This window comes from Primulina tabacum, chromosome 13 (genome assembly GCF_025594145.1).
Source record: "Primulina tabacum isolate GXHZ01 chromosome 13, ASM2559414v2, whole genome shotgun sequence".
Classification (NCBI taxonomy): Eukaryota; Viridiplantae; Streptophyta; class Magnoliopsida; order Lamiales; family Gesneriaceae; genus Primulina; species Primulina tabacum.
Window position 1 is genome coordinate 35922323 of NC_134562.1, and position 24287 is coordinate 35946609.

Consider the following 24287-nt stretch of genomic DNA (forward strand, 5'->3'; position numbering starts at 1 on the left):
TGTGTGTTAATCCAAATTTTGAACCAAAGCAATTTGCGGTTTGATTGATTTCAAAACCGTGTTAACTAAATATCAGTCCAAACTAGCGTTATGGTTTGGTTTGATTTTCCGGTCCGGATCGGTTCGGCTGCCTGACAGCAATAGATTGCTCTGCAAACCACAATAACCGGCATTTGGCCGGGAAACGTAATATTCAAAGAACCAGTCTCAAGTGTACTAGGAATATATGGAAACTTGTTGGAGGTAAAAATTGCATAAATATACCAATTTGAAAGTCAACTCCAGACTAAATCTGGGAAAATTATGGCTACTTCGTTCCTTTTTTCCTCCATTTGTTCCATTGTCACAGCTACACGTTCATTTTAAGCTTATATACATTTGTCCTGTGATGAACGCCGTTCGCGGGATCTGCCTGAAAAAGATTTTGATGGCAAGATTTATGCATGCGATCGGATGAAATTTATAAATTCTGAATTTCGAAGATGGGGAGTGTAAAAGACGCAACTTTACTCCATCATGTGTGTATTATACTGCTTTTACTATGGTTTCTCAATTCATTCAACTGCTGCCACCCTGTTGCTTATTTTCTGTCCCTCGTCTATCTCTATTTCGTAAGCTGCTTCTTTTTTGCATTCCGGATTAAATTTCTTTTTTCTCCTTGAAAGAATAAGATCTCTTGTGATTCTGATTTATGGGTCAGGATGGTTTTGCAGGTTCATGAGGAATATGTGATTAGATTGAGAAAGAAACTGAAGTTCGAGGCAAAAATAGAGTCTAATCAACGAAGGGTAAACTATGATTTAGTGTGCTTTTACTTAGTCAATGGATCATGTTGTGTACTTTTGTTGAAGAGAAGATTATGAAATCAGTGTGCCATTATGTCTTTATTTAGTTGAGTGTTTATAATTATAGGAGATAGAAAAATGAATATAGTAAGAGTCGGATAAACTGAGATTTTGATTTCGGGGTGATATAGGATTTGATGTGTGGTAGCCAAGTAAAATGGGGAGTTACATTTATATTTTGTTGGTGTTATTTTTTGCTAGGGAGGCCATGTCAGTTCCATACATGAGAAAAAAGATGCCAATCGAGTTGAAAGTATGCAATTTTTTTCAATCTTTAACATGCGAAATACTCAATAGTTACAAAGGTGCTTCACTGAGTTGATTCATTTCACATATTCTCTTTTTATTGTAGTTGGATTGAATTTAAATTTAAATAAGTAGTATTCTTCTTATCTGAATCGATCACATTTTCTGTAGGTTTTTTCAGATTCTGAAACTGTAACGTGGTTGAACCATGCTGTGGAGAAGATTTGGCCTGTTTGCTTGGAACAGATAGTTTCTCAGAAAATCCTACTTTCTATGGTTCCTTGGTTCTTGCACAAATATAAACCTTGGACTGTGGTATGAGTTGAGTCAATTGACATATTGATATAACCTCAATGATTGTTTTTATGATGATTGTGAATTGACAATTGCCAATGGGATGGATAGCTGTGATTGTGGGGCTAGTAAGAGGTTGCTGCCTATTTTCGATTTTTGATAGGTAATACTGTATTTGTTTATGCGCAGAAAGATGCTGAGATTCAGCATCTTCATTTGGGAAGATCCCCACCAGTCTTCACCCAAATGAGGGTTCTTCAACAATCCAATGATACTAATGACTTGGTAAGTGAACTAGAATCAACTACCTATCAATATGTGTTGAATTTTACTCTACTTGTGCTGCTACTCTGGTAAAGAAATATTATTGCCAACCAACTGCAGGTTTTAGAATTCGGAGTGAATTTTCTAAGTGCAGATGATATGAGTGCAATACTCGGTGTGAAACTGAGGAAACTTCTGGGATTTGGGATGTGGGCAAAATCACATTTGTTAGACATGCAAATTGAAGGAAAGGTAAGTAAAATGCAACTCTGTTTGGCAAATCTAGCAGTTTCAGCAAGCTGCAAGAACTTGCAGCACTGGCTTTGGTAATTTAATCGGACTCTATTATTTTAAACATAACCCCACGTTTTCAAACCTTTAGAAATGAAACTGCTCACTGAATTCAAATGATATGCGTAGTTAACTTTCTTTTCTAGCAGGTTTTAGTGGGGTTTAAGTTCCTGCCCTGTTGGCCATTTATTGGTCGTTTGCATGTATGCTTTGCTGGGCCACCATATTCTCAGCTAGCTGTCAAGCCTATATTCACACATGGCCTCGATGTATCAGAATTTCCAGGGATAGCTGGATGGATTGTAAGTGCACAAAATCGTCTCCATGACAAGCCATTGTCTCCTGGAAAGAGGAAAAGAAAATGGAAAAAGAAAAAGAGAGAGAGATAAACCACTTTTGAATTCTTCCCGTTATATAGACTCATCCGACTTATTTTATATAAATTTTCTTTGGTTTAGGATAATCTTATGGCCCTTGTCTTTGAGCAAACTCTAGTGGAGGTGAGATCATTTACTTTTCTTCTACCCAAGACTTGTATATTTTCTTCATTTATGCTATTGCCAATTAGGAGCATGGATACTTCTTTTCTTATGTCCTGTAGCTTATTTTTAATATGCTGGAATGTTTCAACTTCCAACTTATAATGTTCTGTTACTTTTATAGCCTAACATGTTGGTGGTTGACGTTAAAAGGTTCAGTTCACCCCGACCAGGTATCACAATTTCTAATTTTTGGCCCACAAAGTTGAGTTTCATTTGTTAAAGCATTGTGTTATTTTCTATCTTGGACTAAAAAAAAGGTAGAGTTCCGATGTTAGTCTCAGTTTTTCATAAGGCTGAGCTGTGCAGATAGAGTGATTTTATTCGACATTCTTCTATGTTTCAGCTGTGTGAGTATTGAAACCGTAAAATTTGATGATGGTTTGATTGTTCAATGGTTTATGATCACTTTGCCTAATTGCCCCCATATCAGAGAACTGGTTCTTTGTTGATGCAAAGGAGCCCATCGCCCATGCTACTGTGGAAATTCTTGAAGCTGCTGACATGAAACCAACAGACTTGAATGGTTCATCCAACCACTTTGTTAACAATTATATGCACAAGATTTTCTTGACTGTAACTAGAGTTGATTTTCAGGATCAGCCGACCCATTTGTGAAGGGTCGAATAGGACCCTACAGATTTCGGACCAAGACTCAGAAGAAAACTTTGGCTCCAAAATGGCATGAGGAATTCAAGATCCCTATTTGCACATGGGAATCACCTAACATTCTCGTTGTAGAAGTTGTTGACAAGGATTTCTTCTATAATGACACAATGGGGTGTGTTCACCCCTCTTTTATCATTGATACTTTATCATGCTCACTTTGTTTAGACGTTTTCACTATTTACCAGTAGTTCCTTGTCTATGAGATGTTTTCTGTATCGTGGACTAGTCCTTTCCATTGCATTTCCCAATTTGTCTATATTCAGAAAACGTAATTTTAGTGAAATTTTGTCAGGAAGCTTATGCTTGTTGCTGATATACATCTTTATTTTAGAGAACTAATAAATATTAGACATATTTTTATCGAAGGCTAGTTTTTCAAAACTGTATTTGCTAAGAAATATTGACAAACTAGCTTGTTATTTTCTAAATTTATGATTATGATGAATTAATATGGTAAATGGTGCAGAGACTGCAGTGTGAGCATCAATGAAATCCGGGATGGCCGGAGGCATGAGATGTGGTTGCCATTAAAGAACATTAAATGGGGAAGATTGCGTCTTGCAGTGACTGTCTCTGAGTGCAACAAAAAGGTATAATTTCTCCCCGTTGACACCGGTAAATATTATGCATAGCTTAGCTTAGATAAAATCCTTTTTTTTTTGGAGATGATCCCACTTTGTTTCTTCATTTTGGCTGTCATTTGAATCTTAAAATCAGGACTTGAAAATTTGAAAACATATCGACAAATTTCCTAGGAAAATCTTAAATGGTAAGGGAATCATCCTTGTTTATGTTTATACGTGTTCAAGGGTTTCCCATCTATATATAATATAGCAGTGCAAGATCTTGCACCGAGCCAGAGTCAGCTTGTTAGTCTAGTAAGCTTGCTCGAAAAAGGCTCAACTGTACTTGTATTGCTGAACATGAGCTTATATGTCTCAGAAAAAGCCTATCGAGCTGGTTTGAAAGCTTTTTCCTCGTTATGGTTTTTAGTCATATCTTGGCTATATATCAATGTGGCATTACATGTTTGACAAAATCCAACCAAATGTATCCTCATAAAATACGTTTCACCCTTCACAATTCTTATTAATCAGCATAGTTTTTGACATGGTTATGCAGTTCTACTTTTATAAACACTGAAATTATTTATCAAAGCAGCATGCAGAATATTCTTATGATCTACAACTTTTCGACGGTGAATTTAACTATAACAAAAAACGCTTCTTGCGAAGATCATCCAACATACTCCCGAAAGTTGATGATGAATGTGAGGCAATGGACACCAAAAGAAAAACAAGGAATCGATTTCGGATACACCGCCGTGATGAGCAAGCTCCGGGTGATGGTCATAATTCAACAAGGAGACTTGTCAAAGGCTTGAAAGATTGGCTCAGTGTTCCACAGAATGCACGATGAAGTATAAGCGTTGAATGATCACTAAACCCATCATGATTCATAGTTTGATTATCACTGAGGCTTTGGCATTGTTTTGACACTGCGAGTTTTCTTGGAAACGTTAAGTTTTTATATGATGAATGCAAATTAACTTAAAACAATTCATCTTATTCAAAGGAAATATGGCGATAATGAAAGAAAATAAAAGAGAAAAAAGTTTGGGAGAAAATTTCTTCTGTATTACTTTAGATTTATTACGGGATAATTTAATATATTTATATGAAACATAATAAAATTTTAAAATATTTAGAGTTTCTAATTTTCTCTTATATTTTTTATCTATAAAAATTGACACATTTTGAAACAATAAATAAATTGTAGGATGAAAGTTTGGTAATTTATAAATATATCTAAAAATCACTATTTTTCTTTTGACCAAATTTGGTGATTAAATGTGAACTTAAAAAAATTGGTAATCAATTGATGATTAACTTATGGGCTGTATGTAGATACAAGCTAACGACTTAATACATATGGATTAGGTTTGTGATTTAATAAAAATATAAAGTTAATAAATTATGATTTTTTTCTATGAAAGTTTGACAAATTTTTTAAATTGAAATGATAAGAGATCAAGATTGTCTTTTAAGAATGAATGGGTAGAGAAAACAAGCATAGTTTCAGCCATATGTTCATGCTTGGTAAATCCACAATTTAGAAATGACAAAAATTTATGTGAGACAGTACTACGGATCTTATTTTGTGAGACAGATCTCTTATTTGGATCATCTATGAAAAAATATTATTTTTTATGATAAGAATATTATTTTTCATAGATGACTCAAATAAAAAATCTGTCTCACAAAATACGATCCGTGATACCATCTCACACGAATTTTTACCATTTTTTAAATAAGTATTTGTAGTATCTGTCTCTTTATCAGCAATACATAAAAAATAATATAGATTAAAAAGTAATCTATAATATATTTATATTTTTTCAAAAGATAATAATATATTAAAATATTTTCAATGTAATCTATAATATATATATATATATATTTTCGAAGGATAATAATATATTAAATATTTTCAATATAGCCCAAAACCCTAACGCCACCTAAGAATTAAGCTTAAGATATTCACGCGTCAATAGAAGGAGCCATAACTTCCCGAAATTGCTAAACCCTACCGTCATTGTCTGCGATGGGGAACGACGATTGCCACAGTAGCGAAACTCCTCCCTCTCAATCTCTTCAGTCACTCTCTATTTCTCCTCAATCCCGGTAAATCTCTCTCGTTCCCCTTCAAGTGATTTGTAGCAGTTTATGCTGACTTTATGTTTATAACCTTTAAAGATCTTTATGTTTTTAGAATTCATATTGTTGTTAAATCAATTTTTGAGTATATTTTATGGTTTTTGAATTTGTTGATGAAATTATTGTTAGAATGAGCGTGAAGGAGAGGTTCGATGTGATAAGAAGCATTGGCGAAGAGTGCATACAGGAGGATGAGTTGGAGAGACTATTGGCTAACAAGCCTAATCCCGTTTGCTACGATGGCTTTGAACCCTCTGGCAGAATGCACATTGCTCAGGTCATTTACTTCGTCTAGCTTTGTTAAATTTCAGAAAAGTTCCCCTTTTTTTCAAGTCTAAAGCTGATAATGTAGTGATCTACAATTTCTTTCTTGGTTTAAGTAAAAAATTGGTGCTTTTTGTTGTTATTTGGTCTTATTTTCAATGAAATCCAATTTGGATTTTCTTGGAAATTTTTCTCAGTTGGAACTTGAAACTTGATGTGGTCAAGTTGTTTCTTGCACAGAAAATTAACAAGCTAAGTGAATGAATGGAATATGTAATTTGGACGTGTAGATATGTTGGGCTGCTTTTAAATTCATAATATTTTTCTGGTTGTGTTTTTCTGTGGGTGTGGGGCTCAACTGACTGGCGTGCAAATTGTTAAAATCATTTTATTCTGCTCGCCGATGAATGTCTAGGATTAATAATGTTATGGGGTTGATAATGGATAGTTTTGTTTTACCGTCTTATGATTGGCATCGGAATACCATTTTATTGTGACATTGACAAGTGCAGATTATGCAACTGCAAATAGTTGCATAGTATTTTATGCTTCTGCCTTTTTCATTCTTCGTATCTATAATTGATCAAGCTTAAATATTGTTCCTTGCTCTCTCTCTCTGACGGCTGTAAATTACACAATGTATGAACTGTCTATATTATTTTTCAGAGACTATAGAGTGCATTTTCCCATGAGATAAAGATATACTTTGACATATTTTAAATAAACTTACTTAGATCATTGTTTATCTTCATCTGTTATGTATCTATGAACAGGGAGTCATGAAGGCCATCAATGTCAATAAGCTGACCTCTTCTGGCTGCAAAGTGAAAATTTGGATTGCAGATTGGTTTGCTCAGCTAAACAACAAAATGGGTGGTGACTTGAAGAAAATTCAAGTCATCGGACAGTATTTGATTGAGATATGGAAAGCTGTAGGAATGAATCTTGAAAGTGGTCAGGTAGAATTTATATGGTCTTCTGAAGAGATCAACTCCAGAGCTCATGAGTACTGGCCTCTTGTAATGGATATAGCTCGGAGGAACAAACTTCCAAGGATTGTGAGGTATTTTTTCTATTTTCATTTTAATTGATATTTGGATGTATTAATCTTAACGGATTTGTTGTCTTTCTGGGGGCGTACATAGGTGTTGTCAAATTATGGGTCGTTCTGAGCAAGATGAATTGTCTGCTGCCCAGATATTCTACCCATGCATGCAATGTGCTGATATTTTTTTTCTCAAGGTGACTTTTTATGTATATGCTTTGTTGAATGGATTAATAATTAATATAAGTTAAAAGCCAAAATGTCTCAATGTGTATCCTCAGCCCTGAGTTTCAAGTTGTTGCTAATTTAATCCAAAATTCAGATTTCTGACTCCTGAATTCAATTGATTGTTTGATTTTCATCCCAGGAATTATTTTAATCATGAGGTTTAAGGATTGCAGATCATTTGTTCTTTTACAACTAATGATTGAGAATAACAATAATCATTTAGAGGTCAAACAATTTATGTTAAGAGTGACATAAAATCAATATTAAGCTAGTGTTTTCGCCAGTTGAGATTTGAGATATCGATAAATTCATTTGTTAGCTTGTGTGAACCTTGAGCTATAAGATTTTTGCGCCGGCTTATGATGAATTTTTTAACAATGTTTTATTGGTCGGGTGCCATTAGCGTAGATGATCTTTTCCATGTGGTACCGTTTCTCTGGTAACTTATCACTGTGACCACATTATTTTTCATGCTATATTTAACACCGATTATACACTGGTGGTTTATATAGGCTGATATCTGCCAACTGGGCATGGACCAACGTAAAGTGAATGTGCTTGCGAGGGAGTACTGTGATGACATCAAGAGAAAAAACAAGCCTATAATATTGTCTCACCGTATGTGTTTGTAGAACTGTTTTAACTTTACCCTGACACTCAATATAAATAGTACTAATTGAACTATTACATTTGGTTATTTTCATGCGTAGATATGCTTCCTGGTTTGCAGGAAGGACAGGAGAAGATGTCAAAGAGTGATCCATCATCTTCCATCTACATGGAAGACGAAGAGGTACCTTCCGGTTGGCCATGTTCTTTATTTGCAATATGGTTCTTCTAAATTTTTACCTTATTGCAACTATGGACATGTTACTAATAAATCCACAGGCTGATGTGAATTTGAAAATAAAGAAAGCGTTCTGCCCTCCAAAGGTGGTGGAAAAGAATCCATGCATGGAGTACATCAAATACATTGTTTTTCCGTGGTTCAATGAGTTCACAGTTGAGAGAAAACCAGAAAATGGTGGTGACAAGTGAGTCTTATTTACTTTTTACTAATCTGCCATTTGTTTTAGTCACTACTTTGGCCACATGGTGAGGGAGGTAGGCTCCGCATAACTAGCTACACTAGTAACCATTTTGCATTTGTTCTGACTTCGTGAAATTGGTTAGCTCGAGTCTCTAAAAGAGTTCAATGTATATAGTTCTCCAAATGATTTCAAGCTCTTCGCACAAGAGAATATGAGATGGGGGTAATACAATTAGCTTTAAACTTCACAAAGTGATGTTCCTGTCGATGTAGGACTTGATTCAGGACCCATCAGTGTCAAAATTCTCAAATCATGTAGCTTATGAGATTGCTTTTGTATGTGACAATTGTCTGTGCAGCACTTGGCTCTCAGTGTTCCAACTTATAGTTTTTTCTGATACTATTGTACATGTGATGGGGCACAGGGTTGGGATTAGGATCAGTAAGAAACTCTGCACAATACGCCTAGTTATCAACTATTTTGCATTGATTCTCTCTTTGCTGAAACTCGTTAGACAACTTGATAAAGAAGTTCATTATATGTATGTATTAACCGTTTCAAACTTCTCCCACGAAAATAATGTCCTATTATTCAGGACCTTCAAGAGATTTAAAGATTTAGCTGACGATTATGAAAATGGTGATCTGCACCCAGGGGATCTAAAACCTGCTCTATCAAAAGCGATAAACCGCATACTACAGGTCGTTCATGCTTTACCGGTTCTACTCATTATTGTCATGCATTTTTACAATTTACAAACAATATAATTGTGGGTTAATCTTCTAAACATTGACATTTCCAAACAATATAATTGTGGGTTTATCTTCAAAACATTGACATTTCCACTTACTCATGCAATTATTAAATTATGTTGTTCAGCCAGTGCGTGATCATTTCAGCAACGACCCCAAGGCCAAGGAGCTATTGAAAAGGGTAAAGGTATGTATGTTTTATTAACTCCGGCTTCTACTTTGAATTTAATGAACTAACCAATGACTTCGTTAGCTTTTTATGTAGAAATTTTTTATATAATAACATACAAACATATTGATTAGTGTGACATTATTAAATTTATTTAATATATGATGAATTTGGATTTTAAATTATATATGGTGATTGTGAGTTAACATTATAGAATCAATATTCGTCGCTTGTGCTCACATTCTTCATTTTCTCCAAAATGTAGGGTTACAGGGTAACCAGATAATGTGGAATGGAAGCAAACAAGCTCGACGCCATAAATAATGCTCCAGAAAGTTAATAAATTTCATTTGCACAAATATTATTGCACGTGACTTCTTGATAATACAAGCTTCTATTGGGAGCAAGACATCTGATTATATTCCCCACAGCCCTCCACATATTAGTTAGATTTAGCAAACAATATCAGACTGATGAGTTTTTGAAATCAGGTTTAGCCTCTTTAAATCTTCTACGTGAGATTAATGATCTTTTAAAACCCTCTATTTGTAATGAATCAAAACATTTCAAATTATGAATTTCTAATGCATGACTTCAATTGTTAGTTTTTTTTAAAAAAATTAAGTCAAGTCGTTTCGACATGTAATTTGTTGGAATCATTACAAATATCTTTTATGTGTTAATTCTTCAAATCCACATATTTCAGAATGATACATCCAATAGTTCATAATTTTTTTACACGTACGATTTTGGATTATTGGATTCAATATCGAGTACTCGTCTTATTGTAGCATGAACTGATCTGATAATCAGACGAGGGATGACGTGATACGTGAGAGGAAGAGTGGAATTTGAAGAAATCAAGTCAAGGCGAAACTATCGAGTCCAATACACTTGTAAAGAAGCCTTCCATTAGTCTGCAACTTTGGAACAATCCTCTGGTGCAAACGAGAGCTTTCCCTCCTACAAATTAAACATGAACCTCGTGTTCTGCTGCTGATACGCCCCTAATAATGTCACATGTTCTGACCCCATAATTCTCTAAGCATCCGAAACTCTCTAGAAATGAAAAAAGATTCACTAGTGGAATCTCCACTGGAAATGATATGTCATGTTGGGAAACTCTCTAAAATTTCGAGGAAACAAATAACAAAGAAACTCTTTCGGAATCTCCCCTCCTGCAGCCCTTTTAACATCCTTGAACTTCGAAAACTACTTTTGGATCGACATTTGAACAGCAGAGATAGCCTTGTTGTGTAGGAGAGAAACAGAAGAAGCACCTGAATCAATCTCTGTCCGTTAACACAGATGTCTTTTAAAGCCAGTTTGTAGTGTTTATTTTGCATGCTTTTCAGAAACGGTGTTGTTCTAGATTTTCTCCCTCGTATTGTAGCTTCATTGCCAAATCCTAAATAAGATTGCTTAGTACGATTGTCAATAGTCGGGAGACAATAGGAGAAACGTTCCTGGATCACCCCTCCCATCTGACGTGCGAATCTTTACCAATTCCAAATACATCTGACGTGCGAATCTTTACCAATTCCAAATACCCCAGTGACTTCTTTAATGTCGCCAACCAATATGCCACGATTATAATTTCCACAACCAAACACAAGACCACGTTGCGTATGAGGTTGTCCTGAAGAAGTTTGAAAGATGAAATCCTCCATAGTTTCCTACTGAGGTCTGCCCTCCATAATACTGCAGAAAGTAATAACATCCAAACATGGAACAGTTATATTTCTGCGCTAGTTTATGTTTCTTGGTCAATGATTTGTAGGAACTAGAATTTTTCTGATCGAAAAGTGGTTGGTTTTGTCCATGTAACAGAACTACCCGCGTCAAAGATTAAGGTTCGTTTAACTGGGGGCGTACCGAGTGTCAGTTCTACGGTGGAATGGGGTCGGAGGTATTGAAGTGGTAATCGGATGGAATTATTTCTGATAATCTTTGAGTCATCCATGCCATTTTCACTACATTTTTTAAGGTGAGAAGCTCGAAGCACGGAAATTTCTACGTTTTTCTTGAACCTTTGGAGGTCTGAAAGGTTTTCTTGATGAAGACGAGAGTGTGAAGAATCTATATGAATGAATTTCAACCCGAAACCTTTCGAAATTGAAGCAAATGATGGATGAATTTGCGACAAAAGATTAACGCAAAAGAGGTAGATCATCAAGAAAATTTTAGATTGTGCCATGTTTAGGCCACAAAAAGTTATAGATATGAACAGCAACACGCATTGCTCTTCATGACTTCATATAATAGAAATAATCTGATTAATATACACGAATCATATGTATATTAATTTATAGATATATTAAAAAATGCAATACATTTGCGGAATATGCATGGGATCCGTAGACTATATGAATTAGTTAATATATTTTTCCATTTAATTTTTATGAGCAGTAATTAATCATTATTGTGATACATGGTGTTGTCTTCCATGTCGAACCAAATCATACTTTTCAAAAATGGAATAATGCATTTTCTTTATTTATTGCAAAAACTCGAGCTTTAACATATATTTGATTCTTTGGTTGGCCTTTAAAACATGAGTTAGAATAACTAGAAGGAAATGCTCACAAATTTGTTCATCTGGGACAACGTAACTTTACTATATATATAAAGTTTGATCTCTTGGTGGTCACATGAGGTGATGTTCATCTATTGAATGCATAATTGCATCACATTCAATAGATGATCGTCATCACATCGATGTCCACATAGGTGCTCATATCAGGTGTCCGAGCAATCATTCTATTTTTACTATAAAAAGATGAATGGTTGATAAAGTTTTTGCATTGTGAAATTTTTTTATTGCCCAAATTTTGTTCATTAAAGTGCAAAATATGATCGAGTATTTTGGGAAGTTACATAAGAAGTGCAATATAGGAAGTAAAATTATTTTGATATAATTGTGCTATTAAGTATCATTAATCATCCTAAATTCATTATAAAGAGAATCAATAATGAGAAGAAAATTATATATATAACGTATTTCTACTATCTATTTTTCTCTTATAAATTATTGTTGAATTTTCTAAATAAAATATAATTCTTATTTTTAGTTATTATGAGCATTATAGGGTATGATTATAGGTCTTGAAAAATGTTAGGCATGAGGTAAAACACTTTTTTGGTCATTATACGTTAGTCCTTAAACTTTCGATAGTGATAATTTTGGTCCCTAAACTTTTAAAAGTAGTACACTATTAGTCCTTAGTGTTAGCCTAGTGGTTAAAGTTATCGGTAAGTGTCGTGTGTTAGTCACGTAACACCGATTTTTTTTCTACACTACTAAACATGAAGGAAAACAAAGCCCACAACCAAAAAAGAAAAAACAAAAATAACACAATTATTGGTAATGGAAGAAACTGAAAAATTAGTAAAATAATCTTGGTTAATTATTTTTTAAAGAATATGATCTACTCAAATATATTTAAATTGTGTTATATACATGAGAAGAGCATTTTCCTAAAAAAATAGTTGATCAAAGTTAAAAAAATACATTTAGAAGCAACACCCTCTATGTACATTTTCTTTACTCGAGTGCGAGGCAGAGAAACGACGACAACCGCCATTGAAGGGAAGTTGGCGGTCGCAGCAAGTAGAAATGGTGGTGGTGAGTGGGTGCAGTAAGGAGGAATCAAAGCGAGTTGGGAGAGAAGAGACAGATTATACAAAAATGTGATTAACCCCGTTAATATCTATGTTTCCAGCTTTTGCAAGCTTCCTTCTGTATCAAACTTTGTTATCGGTCCCTCTATTTCAGGATTGTTCTTGGATTACTTTTAGTAATTCATCCTCTTATTTTCTACTGCTAATCCCCGCTTTACTAAAATTTTAAGTGATTTGGACAAATATTGGCATTCTATGAATTGTTCGAAAACCCTGAAATATACAAATGTTAGTGCTACAAACAGAAGCAACGATGAAGCACAAAATATGAAGATAAGAATTTAATTTACAGAGTCCAGGTTCAAGCCAAAGCCTGTCTAGAGAGATGGACGAGCATTAGACCATTTTTTATTTTTTTTAGGAAGAGGAGCATTAGACTTTTAAGCCAAAAAAGAGTTACCGAAATACAATGAAACTAAGGGGGAAAAAAATGGTGAGCAACCATTTCCCCAGCCAAAAACATTAGCAAGCTTCTAGGCCACACTACTTCAGGCCTTTCTTTTTCCACAGCTCTCCGAAGATTTTAATACCAGAACCTTTCCTCTTCCCACTTCCAAAAACATCATCAGGATCGTCCTCATTCAGTCCCGGAGAATCAGCAAAACCGATTGGTTGGAACGTGCTTCCATGATGTTTATCCATCGATCCACACCTCTCGGGAATCCTTCTTCCCGTTATCTTGGTTCCCCCTGCTAAAACTGATGCTGCAGCATCGGCTGCTTTTCTCCATTGCTCGGTTTGCACACGTAGCATCTTCATCTCGTTTTCCAATTCCTCCCTCGCTTTTCTGGTAGCTTCTAGCGTCTCATTCGTCTCAAAAGCACTGGCTTTGGTGTTTTCAAGTTCTTGATCGGCCTTATTCAACCTCAATATCAGCTCATCTATTAAAGATTGAGATGAAGATATTTTAATTGACTTCTCATTAAGCTCATTTTTTAAGCTCTCATTTTCTAGACGAAGAATGTCCAATTCTTGGCTCTTCTCAGCCAATTTATTCTTCAATAGAGTCACCTCATCATTCTTAGAAGTCAGCTCGTCAAATGAAGGATTATCAGGATCTGAAGTTGTCTTAGTTTCCACAGGAACTTCAAAAACATTGGTTTCCTCGTGAATATCCTCCGACTTTTCAATCGCTGCACTGATGCTGTCGTTCATGTTCAGCACTTGTGTTTCCATGTCACTTGAAGGCTTTTTTGGAATTTCTGCTGGCTCGGGAACCTTTTGTTGTTTCTTGGATTTTATCTCTAGTTGATCTTGGCCCACTTTTTTAGCAGACTCTGCAGAAGTCAACTGATCCTTAAGACTCTTGAGATCATCCCGTGCTTGACCAAGTTGAGATTCCAAATCAGCAATTCGTGTCCCGAGTTTCTTTTTGTTTGCTGGATCAGATTGGACAACACGAGGGGATCGGCCCTCTGGTATTTTTGGAGTCTTTTCAGTCCTAGGTCGATGCAGGGGATCAGTATCAGAGCTTGCAGTTTTGAGATGAGGTGGGCCTCGAGGCGATTGCCTCTGAGGCATTTCTGTTAACCTGTTGCATGATAGTACGCATCAACCACATGGAAAGACAACAACACACTGCATAGAAGGAGTTCTTTATTCTGAGAACTACCTTGATCTTGGCATTTTTTAAGCTACTAAAAAGATTTTCACAGCAACTCAAAGCTCAATCTGCATAATTGCAATGTAAAATCAGAATACGATCTGAGAATGGAAGATGAGAAGGCGTTGTAAAAAAATAACATGAGATGTTAAATGTTCAAGGAAAATGCCGGTGCAAAAATTTGTTCTTGAAATTTGACCAATAAATCACATATACTTCCACGGACTTTAAATTTATTTTCATAAAACAATGAAAGCTAAAACCAACGCTTGGAATGGTTCTAAAGAAATTTGTAGTCGAAAGAAACCTTGATTGCTCATGAATATCCCAAGACATCTGCCTAGTTTTTGTAGTGAAACAAAGAGAAATGTGCCAAGTTTTGAGCCTTGTTGCTTTCCTAAAATAAGGGAAGGCAACTTCGCAGTCCACCTTGCTGCAACATACACGGCCTTAATTTTACGAAAAGATGAGCGGATCTTTGCCTTTGTACGCATAGGATTCAATTGTGGAGTGAAAAAGATAAATCAGAAACATCTGTTTTCCCTTCATTTGAGTAAGGAATGATCAACAGGTAAAGGGCCTGAATAACAGAACTTATGCACAAATTTAAGTTTTGTTTTCGCCTTCTTTGATTTACTCAACTGATGTTAATGACATCTCAAGTTCCAGCAGAAAGAGTCAACCCAAAGAAATCCAATATGAGTAAAATTCATTATTCTTTCCTAAATTGAATGTCAAGAAGCTTACTTTCTTTCCTCTTATTCTTTGTTTGTGCTTTTGCAGCAATCCATTGCAGAACTAATCCAATCGAAACCTAAGAACCCTTTACATAATCCAATAAATCAATGATAACCGCTAGGAATTCAGAGAAGGCAAGTGTTGCTTGAATCGAAAAAACTCGCCTTTTTAAGGGGAAAAAGCCCCCAAAAAATTTCACTTCATTTACGCCCATTGCTGTGCCTTGCTATATATATACTCTTCATCGGGCCAAGTTCAAAGATGAAGAATATCAAGAGCCGAATCGAAAAGATTCATTTTTGTATAAAACTTAATACCAATTAAAGAAAAAAAATCAAGCCCTTTTCAGTATCAGAACATACTAACAAACAGATGACAAACACACACACAACCCCCCCCCCCCCCCCCCCCCCAACCCAAAGAAAAAAAAAAAAAATTCGCTAACACCATGAATAAGAACCAGCACATCATTAAACTCTTCAAACACAGGACAAATAATAAAAAAATCACAAACATAAGCGCACGCGCACAGCTCACCCTTGAATATATGCTTCCTTAGTCACTCCATTTTCTGTGAATGCTGTCTTCCCTTAATCATCAACACCAAATGAAAAAAAGATCAGACAAAGAAGTAAACATTGTTTAAAAAGAAGATATGGGTTGGGTTTATCTAGCCGTTTGGATTGCATTTGTGGACATATATATCGACAGCTCTTCTCGAGAGTCGAGACAATCGGTAAAACTGTATGTACGTGCAATAACCAACAACAACAAATTAAAGCTGGAGAGAGAAACACCACAAAATGGCTTAGAATTTGAAAGTTTGAATTAAAAGTCGTATATTCTAAAATTTTTTATTTGTTTGATTTGTATAGCTTTTTTTGTTTTATGCTTATAAGATTTTTGTATTTTTTAAAGATTGATTGATAAGTTTTTTTTTCCAAATGAGGTATTGAATTTGGAAAGAGAATTATTATAGTGAATTTCTAAATAGAAGGTAAAGGCTTTTTTTTCATAAAAAAACATAAAGTTGAAATATAAACATAAAAAACTATTTTTAAATATCACGATTTTATGATTTTTAAGAATCGAATTTAAAAAATTTAAAAGTTCAAACTGGCATCAATTAATGATTTCAAACTGTCAGTTTTTTGTTTTTCTTTATTAAAAGAGTTTAAATTCTCTTTTAAACACACAGTGAGTTGTTATATATAATAATATATTATAGTGAAAATTTTTTTATTTTGTCCATAATTTTCACAATAATAGTATTTATAAGTTTTATATGTAAATTCGGTTGTCCAATTTTGTTCTTTATTTTCATTAATTATTTATCGAAATGTCATTCATGGGACCAATAAAAACAACTTAAGAAACTACTAAATAAGATCATTGTGTCAAAAACAGATTAAGTTATTTTCCAATTGCTTATTATTGTCCTTTTAATTTCTTGTCTCATTATAGAAAAATTTTTCTACAACAAAATTAGACATTTTCTTTGATTTTATAATCTTTATCTTTCATATTTATGGCGATCATTATGTGTATCATAAAGTAATTTTATATCTCCCATTCCATAATTGTAATTCATGATATCTTATTTATCAATGTGTCGTCTATATTAAGTCAAAAAATTGTGTGAGACGGTATCACGAGTCGTATTTTGTGAGACAGATCTCTTATTTGGGTCATCCATGAAAGAATATTACTTTTTATGCTAAGAATATTACTTTTTGTTGTGTATATCGGTAGAGTTGACTCATCTCACAGATAAAGATTCGTGAGACCGTCTCATAAGAGACATATGAGTATATTGGTAAAAACAAGTAGAGAAAATAATACTAAATATTAAATAAGGAAATTGAAATATATATTTTGCCACGTTATCACCCTTCGAAATACGACTGAAAACCAAGTAAAAATAAAGTTTCCATAAATTTTACATTAACATTATACAAATGCATAGTTTGGTACATGAGATAAGGGAGAGATTGATAAATAATCATCTTTATCCTATGTTTGATACATTTTTAAAAAGCCCATGAAATTCTTTGATAAATAATTTTTTAGAATGATAAAATGTCCCTTCTATTAGGTGTGATAATTTTAATTTAATGATAAAATACACTACAAATGACTTAATTGCCCTCAATTTATAAATGATTTTTATAAATCTATGCTAATAGGTAGAAATTAAAAGCAAATAAATATTTTTATATATTATATAATATGATAATTATATAAATGAATTCGAGATAATTATATATATAATTTTTATAAATATCAATAAAATTATTAGTATCACTCGATTAACCTTAAAAATTGATATTTGACTTGACTCAAAAAATTAAGGGCTCAATTACCATATTATATAATATATAAAATTAGGTAAAAATAAATAAATCATGCAAGCACTATCGGCGCATGAACAAATAAAAAATATGAACTCAAGCAACAACTTTGAAATTATAAAATTTATTATGATAAGGTTAATTTTGTCATTACAATATAATATATAAATTTAATCACTCTTATTAAAATCATACCAAACATTAAATGTAATATTCTACATCTTATTTATCCTTAACTTATCCTTATATTATATATCACATTTTTATCCTATCATGTGTACCAAACCGTGTCAAATAATATTACCTATGTGACTAATATAAAGTCGATCGAGCAGGCTCGGAACATATTATAAAGCCCACGAGATTATAATTTACCCATCAGTCTTTTGGCCCAAAATATTAAGTAATCCAGCCCAACACCAGAATATGCCCGCATTCTGCCTCAACGTTGAGTTACCCCAAACTCAAAATTTGTATATACATATTATTTTCAGCAATTGGTTGTGTCGAGGAAAGAATGAAGAAACATTAGAGGACACTGTACTTCGAATCCTAATTCGAAACTTGGTTGCCGGAGATCTGCGTGATAGAATTGGACTACGGATCGCGCGTACTCGACATCAATGTTTACGAAAGTATATAACTCGAAGCAGTACTAACATGATATCATTTTAGAACGTAATCATAATATTCGTACCACATAAACGAAGAAATTTTGATATACAGTCAAAAATAGGAAAAAAGATGTTTCTTGATTGTATTAATGGACCATCGAAATATTATTTATTTATAGTGTTAAAAGCTCCGAGTACAAAGAATATTTTAATTCAATAATTATCTATAAAATTCCTTAGCTAGCTCATATGAATGGTATGAGAGTGATGCTAGATAATATTGTACCTGGCTAAATTCTGATGCGTTAGTTGTTACATTACATTTAAAAGTGGGTCCATGGTCTCCCAGTTCTGTATTCGCGATAGAAATTGACAAATTCTATAACTACATTAAAATGTAATATTTTTTATATAAAAAATATTATTTTTCATGAATTGAATCGGATAGGAGATCCGTTTCATAAAATTAACGTATGAAATACTCAAATTTTTTTGTATATTTAATTACATGGTCTAAGAATTTTTTTATTAATTTATAAATTATTGAAATCACATGTTAAAATTAAGAACTTTCAGGGTGATTTCTCACTTGCTTATTTATAATAAATTAAAATAATTCATTGAATATGATTATTTTAACATGTATTTATTTTAATTGTTTGAGTAGCTTTATTTCAAATGAGTAGGTATTTTGTGAGATGGTCTAACAGATCTTTATCAATAATATGAGTCAATCTAGGGGTGTCAAAATCAAACACGACCCACCAACCTGACACGGTTCAATCCGAAAAAAATCAGGTTTGGATTTGAAGTTTTCGGGTTCGGGTCAGATCGGGTTGGACCCGATAGCTAACCTGAAAAAAATGATCAGGTTGGATTGGGCTCGGGTTCACCCGAAAATTTTATTTTTTTTAAAATATAATTAATAAATATTGCATATATTTTTATATATTATATGTTTGAAAAAAATGTTTGAAAAAAATATTTATTATATATTTATATCATAAATTTTTATAATTTGTTGAATATTTTTTATTTTTTAAATAATTGTTTGTTTGATTTAGTAAATATATTTTATTTTTCAACAATTACACTTTCAAATTTAAATCATATATATGTAGGAGATTTTATTATTATGTGTTTAAATTAAAATATTGATATTATTTTTTTTGAATTTTATTTTTAAAAAATTATAAAAAAATTCAAAATCAGGTTATACGGGTTGATCAGATTGATTCAGGTTCAGGTTCGGGTTGAAAGTTTTTCGGGTTGGCTCGAGTTTGGGTTGAGCAATTTTTAAATAGTATTATTGCTCAATCCAACCTAACTCACCCGAATTGACACCCCTAAATCAATCATATTCATTTTTACAATGAAAAATAATATTTTTTCATTTGAGCTAAATAGAATATATATTTAACAAAATTAACACGTTAGATCGTGTCACGTGAGTTTCTGTGATTTCAAATATATTTGTATGATTATGTATTATTATTATTATTCAATATAGAGGTATTTTGAATATTTTAAAGCTTTGATAGTGATACAAAATTCACTGTTTTTATATATTAACATAATATGTATTAAATATAGTAGAGAACTTACAACTTATCACATGAAAATTTCATAATAAAATTATCTCCGTTCAATATCACATGGAAGCCCATTTACCCGTATGAATCTCTCCACCCTCCTTTCTTTCGTTCTATAAATAAACCAGCACTTGTGCACATAAACCATCACAAACTATGGCTTCTCTTTATCTTTCATGCGTCAACACCACTTTCTCGGACCACCAGTACTTCTCTCTTCGCCGTGTCTTCCCCAAGCCATCATACTCAACCACCCATGCAAACCACTGCACCCACAGTCCTCAAGTTTCTTGCTCCGTCGCCGCAAATGGTGGTCAAAACCAGAAAGAACCCGCCTTCCAAAATGTCGAACCTTCTAAAGGGAAGGTCGACAGAAGGAACGTACTTCTGGGTTTAGGTAGCCTCTACGGCGCTGCCAACCTAGTTGCCACTCCGTCCTCCTCAGCCAATCCCGTTCAAGCCCCGCAGCTAGACAAGTGTGGCACCGCTACCGACTTGATTACCCACCAGAAGCTAGATGTCAACTGCTGCCCTCCGATTTCACAAAGTATCGTTGATTACAAAATCCCTCCAATTTTCCAGATGAAAATTAGGCCATCTGCTCATAGAGTTTCTCCTGAGTACATTTTCAAGTACAATTTAGCTGTTGATCGGATGAAGCGTCTCCCAGCAGACGACCCTCGTAGCTTCATGCAGCAAGCTAACATTCACTGCGCTTACTGCAATGGCGCTTATGATCAACCTGGGCAAGGGACACTGGATCTTCAAGTCCACAACTCATGGCTCTTCTTTCCTTTCCATAGGTGGTACCTTTATTTCTACGAAAGAATCCTGGGAAAACTGATCAATGATCCCACTTTCGCGTTGCCATTCTGGAACTGGGACAATCCTAAAGGCATGACAATGCCGCCCATCTTCTTAGATCCTAATTCTGCTCTCTACGACGTGAAACGCAACCAGAAAAATTTGCCTCCCGCTGTGATAGATCTTGGCACGACTGGGAACACCGACCCTCTTCAAGTTGTGGCTAACAACCTAACAGTAATGTACACAGAGATGATTCGCGGTAACTCAAATGCGTATGATTTCATGGGCAAGCCTTATAGAGAAGGAACTCCAGCTGAACCAGGGCCTGGTGCACCAGAGCGCGGCTCCCACACCGCTGTGCATGTATGGGTCGGAGTTTTTCCCGGCGGCGGAGAAGACATGGGTAACTTCTACTCGGCAGGCCGGGACCCTTTATTTTACTGCCATCACGCAAATGTCGACCGGATGTGGACTCTCTGGCAATACTTTTTGCCGAGCAGCAAATTTCCGGACAAGAAGATTACGGACCCTGATTTCCTGGATGCCTCGTTCCTGTTCTACGATGAGAATGCACAGCTTGTTCGCGTCACTGTGAAAGACTGTTTAGATAATCGGAAAATGGGATTCGATTACGAGAGAATCGATCTCCCATGGCTGGACTACAGGCCTCCACCCCAGACTTCTAAGGCTAGGATTGCAAGAGTTACCTCTACGGCACCAAAAGCGGAGACCATATTTCCATTGAAGCTGGACAATGTTGTCAGGTTCCAGGTTTCCAAGACAGAGAAAGGAAAAGCCGACGAATTGCTGGTCTTGGAAAACATAACTTTGGACACATCTAAATTCCTCAAGTTCGATGTATTTGTGAACGATGAAGATGACAATCCAGGGGAGCTGGACAAGGCCGCTTATGCAGGAACTTACGCACAGGTGCCACACAAAACGAAAAGCTCATCGGCCTCCACCTCAATCCAGCTGAAGCTCACGGATTTGTACGATGACATGGACATTGCTGACGATGACTTCATTGTTGTGACCTTGGTGCCTAGACATCAGGGTCCTGGTGTTACCATTGGTGGTATCAAAATAATTGAGAATCCTCCAAAATCCAGTTAATTATCAGGTCCTGGTTTCCTCTGCTTAAGATCCTAGGATTTTAATGCTTGTATGAATAAGATGGTTATCACCACGCTGTGTTGCTCCTTTTTTTTATTGCGTTGATCGTTTTTTCCATGGTAGTACTATGTGGCTCCATTTGGTTGTAATGTTCAATCCATGTTGTTTGCTGTTCTTTCCTAAAATTGGAACATCTATATAATAGGGCGGAGGAACACGTCTTGGCCCTGAAAATTAATAGAGGAACTTTCATCCTTGAAACTACTACACGAAAGAACAGTCTTATCATTTATTTTTGCTTGCGTAGTACGAGTATCGATCAGATATTCTTACTCGTTAAAATATGATGTCTTTTTTAATGATTCACACAACTAACCAAATCATACAACATTATCAACTTGACACGGTATATTACAAGAGCTTTGAGAGAGATCACTTGTGTCATGATTTCTCTCAATCATCCCAGTACTTGACACAATATTCTCTAGAATAATTTAATGTTCTCTCGTCAAAACAATATTCTCTCTAGTATTTCAGTACTTTTTGATGTTTGCAGTATTTATAATATAGAAAACTCTCATAATATTTTATGAAAACTAAAATACCATTGTGTTTTTCCATGTCATGTTGTCATCGTTAAACCAAAAACTTGCAGACAAGCTTAGATTTAAATCATCTTCCGACTTCCATTATGATAAATACATCGATTCGCTCGTTATATGATTGGATTCAAATGGTATTTGTGTAAATAATAAGTAGATATTTGCGTAACTAAAAATTTAAAAATCTCACAATTTAAACCGGGGAGAGAAAGAAGGTCACTCACTCACACCTACAGTAGTATGGACTATGGAGATAGGCCATTACCTTTTTTCAGAATAAACTAATTGATGGGGAAAAAAGGGGAAAATTGTTTTTCTTGGTATCGTATGTTTGTCTATTTGTGATTTTATGACACTAGTACAATGCTGATGTGTGTAGTGTCACATTAGGACTCTTAATGAAAAATAACTAAACCTGCAAAAATGTTGAAAGATTCATAACTAAAACTAAATTTTGATAATATATAGGACCAAAATCTTACAGTGATAAAATTATAAGAATAATCGAAAAAAAAAAATAATTACACCTACATATGTTGTAGGTTTTAAAATATTTTAGTTGTTGACACCAGTTTCCAGCTATTAGTTTTGACGAATAATTTTCCCACCGAGTTACTTAGAGATAAATTCCAAACATGCTTTTTAAGTCTCCGTGATAATGTGATGTCTTTACAGCTTTTTTCAGCTAAGGTGTCTAAAATATATGGAAACAAAGGTGGTATGGGTCTCTTTTAAGTCCATGTTCCTCCAATAATTTAACTTATAACTAGAAAATAATAAATGTACCGAGGTACAATCGAGTAAACTGGTTATTGCATGGAAATTTCAAATCGATACCACCTTAGCTGAAAAAAGCTCTAAAGTCATCACATTGATTAGAAAGATTCAAAAAGCATGCTTGGACTTTATCTCTAAGTAATTCAATTCCCTCGTGATTCGATTATCTCAAGGTGCCGAAAGACATCTTACACAGCATATATCACTTAGGCACAACACATACGGTGGCAATCCACTCTTTGTGTTCGTGTTTATCCATTAGCGATCATATTACATGAACATTATATTTTACTTTGTTCATTTTGTTGGAAATTTAAATTAAATTTAAATTTTGAATGAAAATTATGGTTCTGTGTTAATGTAAGTGTGTTTTTTTCACTCTCTACATTATTTGTGTTTGTTTATATTCATGTTGCTTGTTGGAATAAATTTTTTTTTCGCATTGAAACAAATTTGCTTCTTGGTCTTTTGTTTGCCTATATTTTGGTACGACGGGTTTTGATATATAAACCCTGTTTAGAGTGTGGTGTTTGTTAATTCAAGGAGAAACTTATTTAACTTTTTACTTTGCTTTAGTTTTGATGCTCGACATATTGTGCTTAATATTGTTGATTATGTTCTAATCATGTTATAAAGTTTGTTTTATGAACAATCACATTTATTTCCTATATTTTGTATTCGTTTCTTGATTGAACCACAACAATCTTAAAACAATGCTCTTGTTTCCCAAAAGTTTAATTTTTTTCCTTTTTGTTTTGAGAGATGATTGTTGAATCAAACATCTCAACATTGCGATTGATTGTTCTTGCTGTCAAGGATTCGGTCCCATCAGTGAATGCTCTTTTTGCTCTTCTTCAAGGGACGACACTCTTGTGAATTGAATTTTCTCTCTTGATCTCTCCTCCTGCAAAAGTTTGTTTCAACCACTACGTTCTCTTCTTTATATAAACTCTTTTTCTCCCGAAATTTATCTAAAAAAAAATCCTACAAAATATGAAATCAATAGTTGTATTAGAAATAAACTCTTTAAAACAATAATATCATATTATAAG

The 24287-nt window shown here is 34.3% G+C and overlaps 4 protein-coding genes across 8 annotated transcripts; 3 read left to right on the forward strand and 1 right to left on the reverse strand.

The window, feature by feature from the left end:
- The first annotated feature begins 261 nt into the window (after positions 1-261).
- Positions 262-4745, forward strand: LOC142522585 (C2 domain-containing protein At1g53590-like). Of its 2 annotated transcripts, none has more exons than XM_075626053.1 (12): positions 262-611; positions 701-788; positions 1263-1406; positions 1575-1670; positions 1770-1901; positions 2090-2242; positions 2399-2440; positions 2604-2652; positions 2913-3005; positions 3077-3260; positions 3615-3738; positions 4310-4745. In XM_075626053.1, the coding sequence occupies exons 1-12, from the start codon at positions 517-519 to the stop codon at positions 4565-4567; spliced, it is 1458 nt and encodes a 485-aa protein (XP_075482168.1). In that variant the 5' UTR covers positions 262-516; the 3' UTR covers positions 4568-4745. The 2 variants fall into 2 exon arrangements, with proteins under 2 accessions (XP_075482168.1, XP_075482167.1); XM_075626052.1 differs by having other exon boundaries at positions 714-788.
- Positions 4746-5652: 907 nt separating this feature from the next.
- On the forward strand, positions 5653-9779 carry LOC142523134 (tyrosine--tRNA ligase 1, cytoplasmic-like). Its single transcript, XM_075626780.1, has 10 exons — positions 5653-5832; positions 5995-6142; positions 6903-7192; positions 7275-7371; positions 7915-8020; positions 8113-8195; positions 8291-8436; positions 9029-9134; positions 9313-9372; positions 9620-9779. The coding sequence occupies exons 1-10, from the start codon at positions 5753-5755 to the stop codon at positions 9638-9640; spliced, it is 1137 nt and encodes a 378-aa protein (XP_075482895.1). The 5' UTR covers positions 5653-5752; the 3' UTR covers positions 9641-9779.
- A 3500-nt stretch (positions 9780-13279) lies between these two features.
- LOC142523005 (interactor of constitutive active ROPs 4-like) lies at positions 13280-16144 on the reverse strand. 4 transcript variants are annotated; one of them, XM_075626637.1, is made up of 4 exons: positions 15914-16144; positions 15386-15461; positions 14648-14706; positions 13280-14566 (listed from the first exon to the last, which is right to left on the reverse strand). In XM_075626637.1, exons 3-4 carry the CDS (start codon positions 14659-14661, stop codon positions 13519-13521), a joined length of 1062 nt encoding a protein of 353 aa, XP_075482752.1. In that variant the 5' UTR covers positions 14662-14706; positions 15386-15461; positions 15914-16144; the 3' UTR covers positions 13280-13518. The 4 variants fall into 4 exon arrangements, with proteins under 4 accessions (XP_075482752.1, XP_075482751.1, XP_075482754.1 ...); XM_075626636.1 differs by lacking the exon at positions 15386-15461; XM_075626639.1 differs by lacking the exon at positions 15386-15461 and having other exon boundaries at positions 14648-14700; positions 15907-16144.
- A 3914-nt stretch (positions 16145-20058) lies between these two features.
- Positions 20059-22041, forward strand: LOC142523403 (polyphenol oxidase I, chloroplastic-like). Its single transcript, XM_075627186.1, has one exon. It carries the CDS (start codon positions 20090-20092, stop codon positions 21854-21856), a length of 1767 nt encoding a protein of 588 aa, XP_075483301.1. The 5' UTR covers positions 20059-20089; the 3' UTR covers positions 21857-22041.
- Positions 22042-24287: the final 2246 nt, after the last annotated feature.

Coding starts and splice junctions, on each gene's coding strand:
- LOC142522585 (XM_075626052.1), top strand. CDS start 483: ATGGGGAGTGTAAAAGACGCAACTTTACTCCATCATGTGTGTATTATA. Junction 1,902..2,089: donor ACATGCAAATTGAAGGAAAG/GTAAGTAAAATG, acceptor CTTTTCTAGCAG/GTTTTAGTGGGGTTTAAGTT. Junction 2,441..2,603: donor TTGAGCAAACTCTAGTGGAG/GTGAGATCATTT, acceptor TTACTTTTATAG/CCTAACATGTTGGTGGTTGA.
- LOC142523134 (XM_075626780.1), top strand. CDS start 5,753: ATGGGGAACGACGATTGCCACAGTAGCGAAACTCCTCCCTCTCAATCT. Junction 5,833..5,994: donor TCTATTTCTCCTCAATCCCG/GTAAATCTCTCT, acceptor AATTATTGTTAG/AATGAGCGTGAAGGAGAGGT. Junction 8,196..8,290: donor TCTACATGGAAGACGAAGAG/GTACCTTCCGGT, acceptor ATAAATCCACAG/GCTGATGTGAATTTGAAAAT.
- LOC142523403 (XM_075627186.1), top strand. CDS start 20,090: ATGGCTTCTCTTTATCTTTCATGCGTCAACACCACTTTCTCGGACCAC.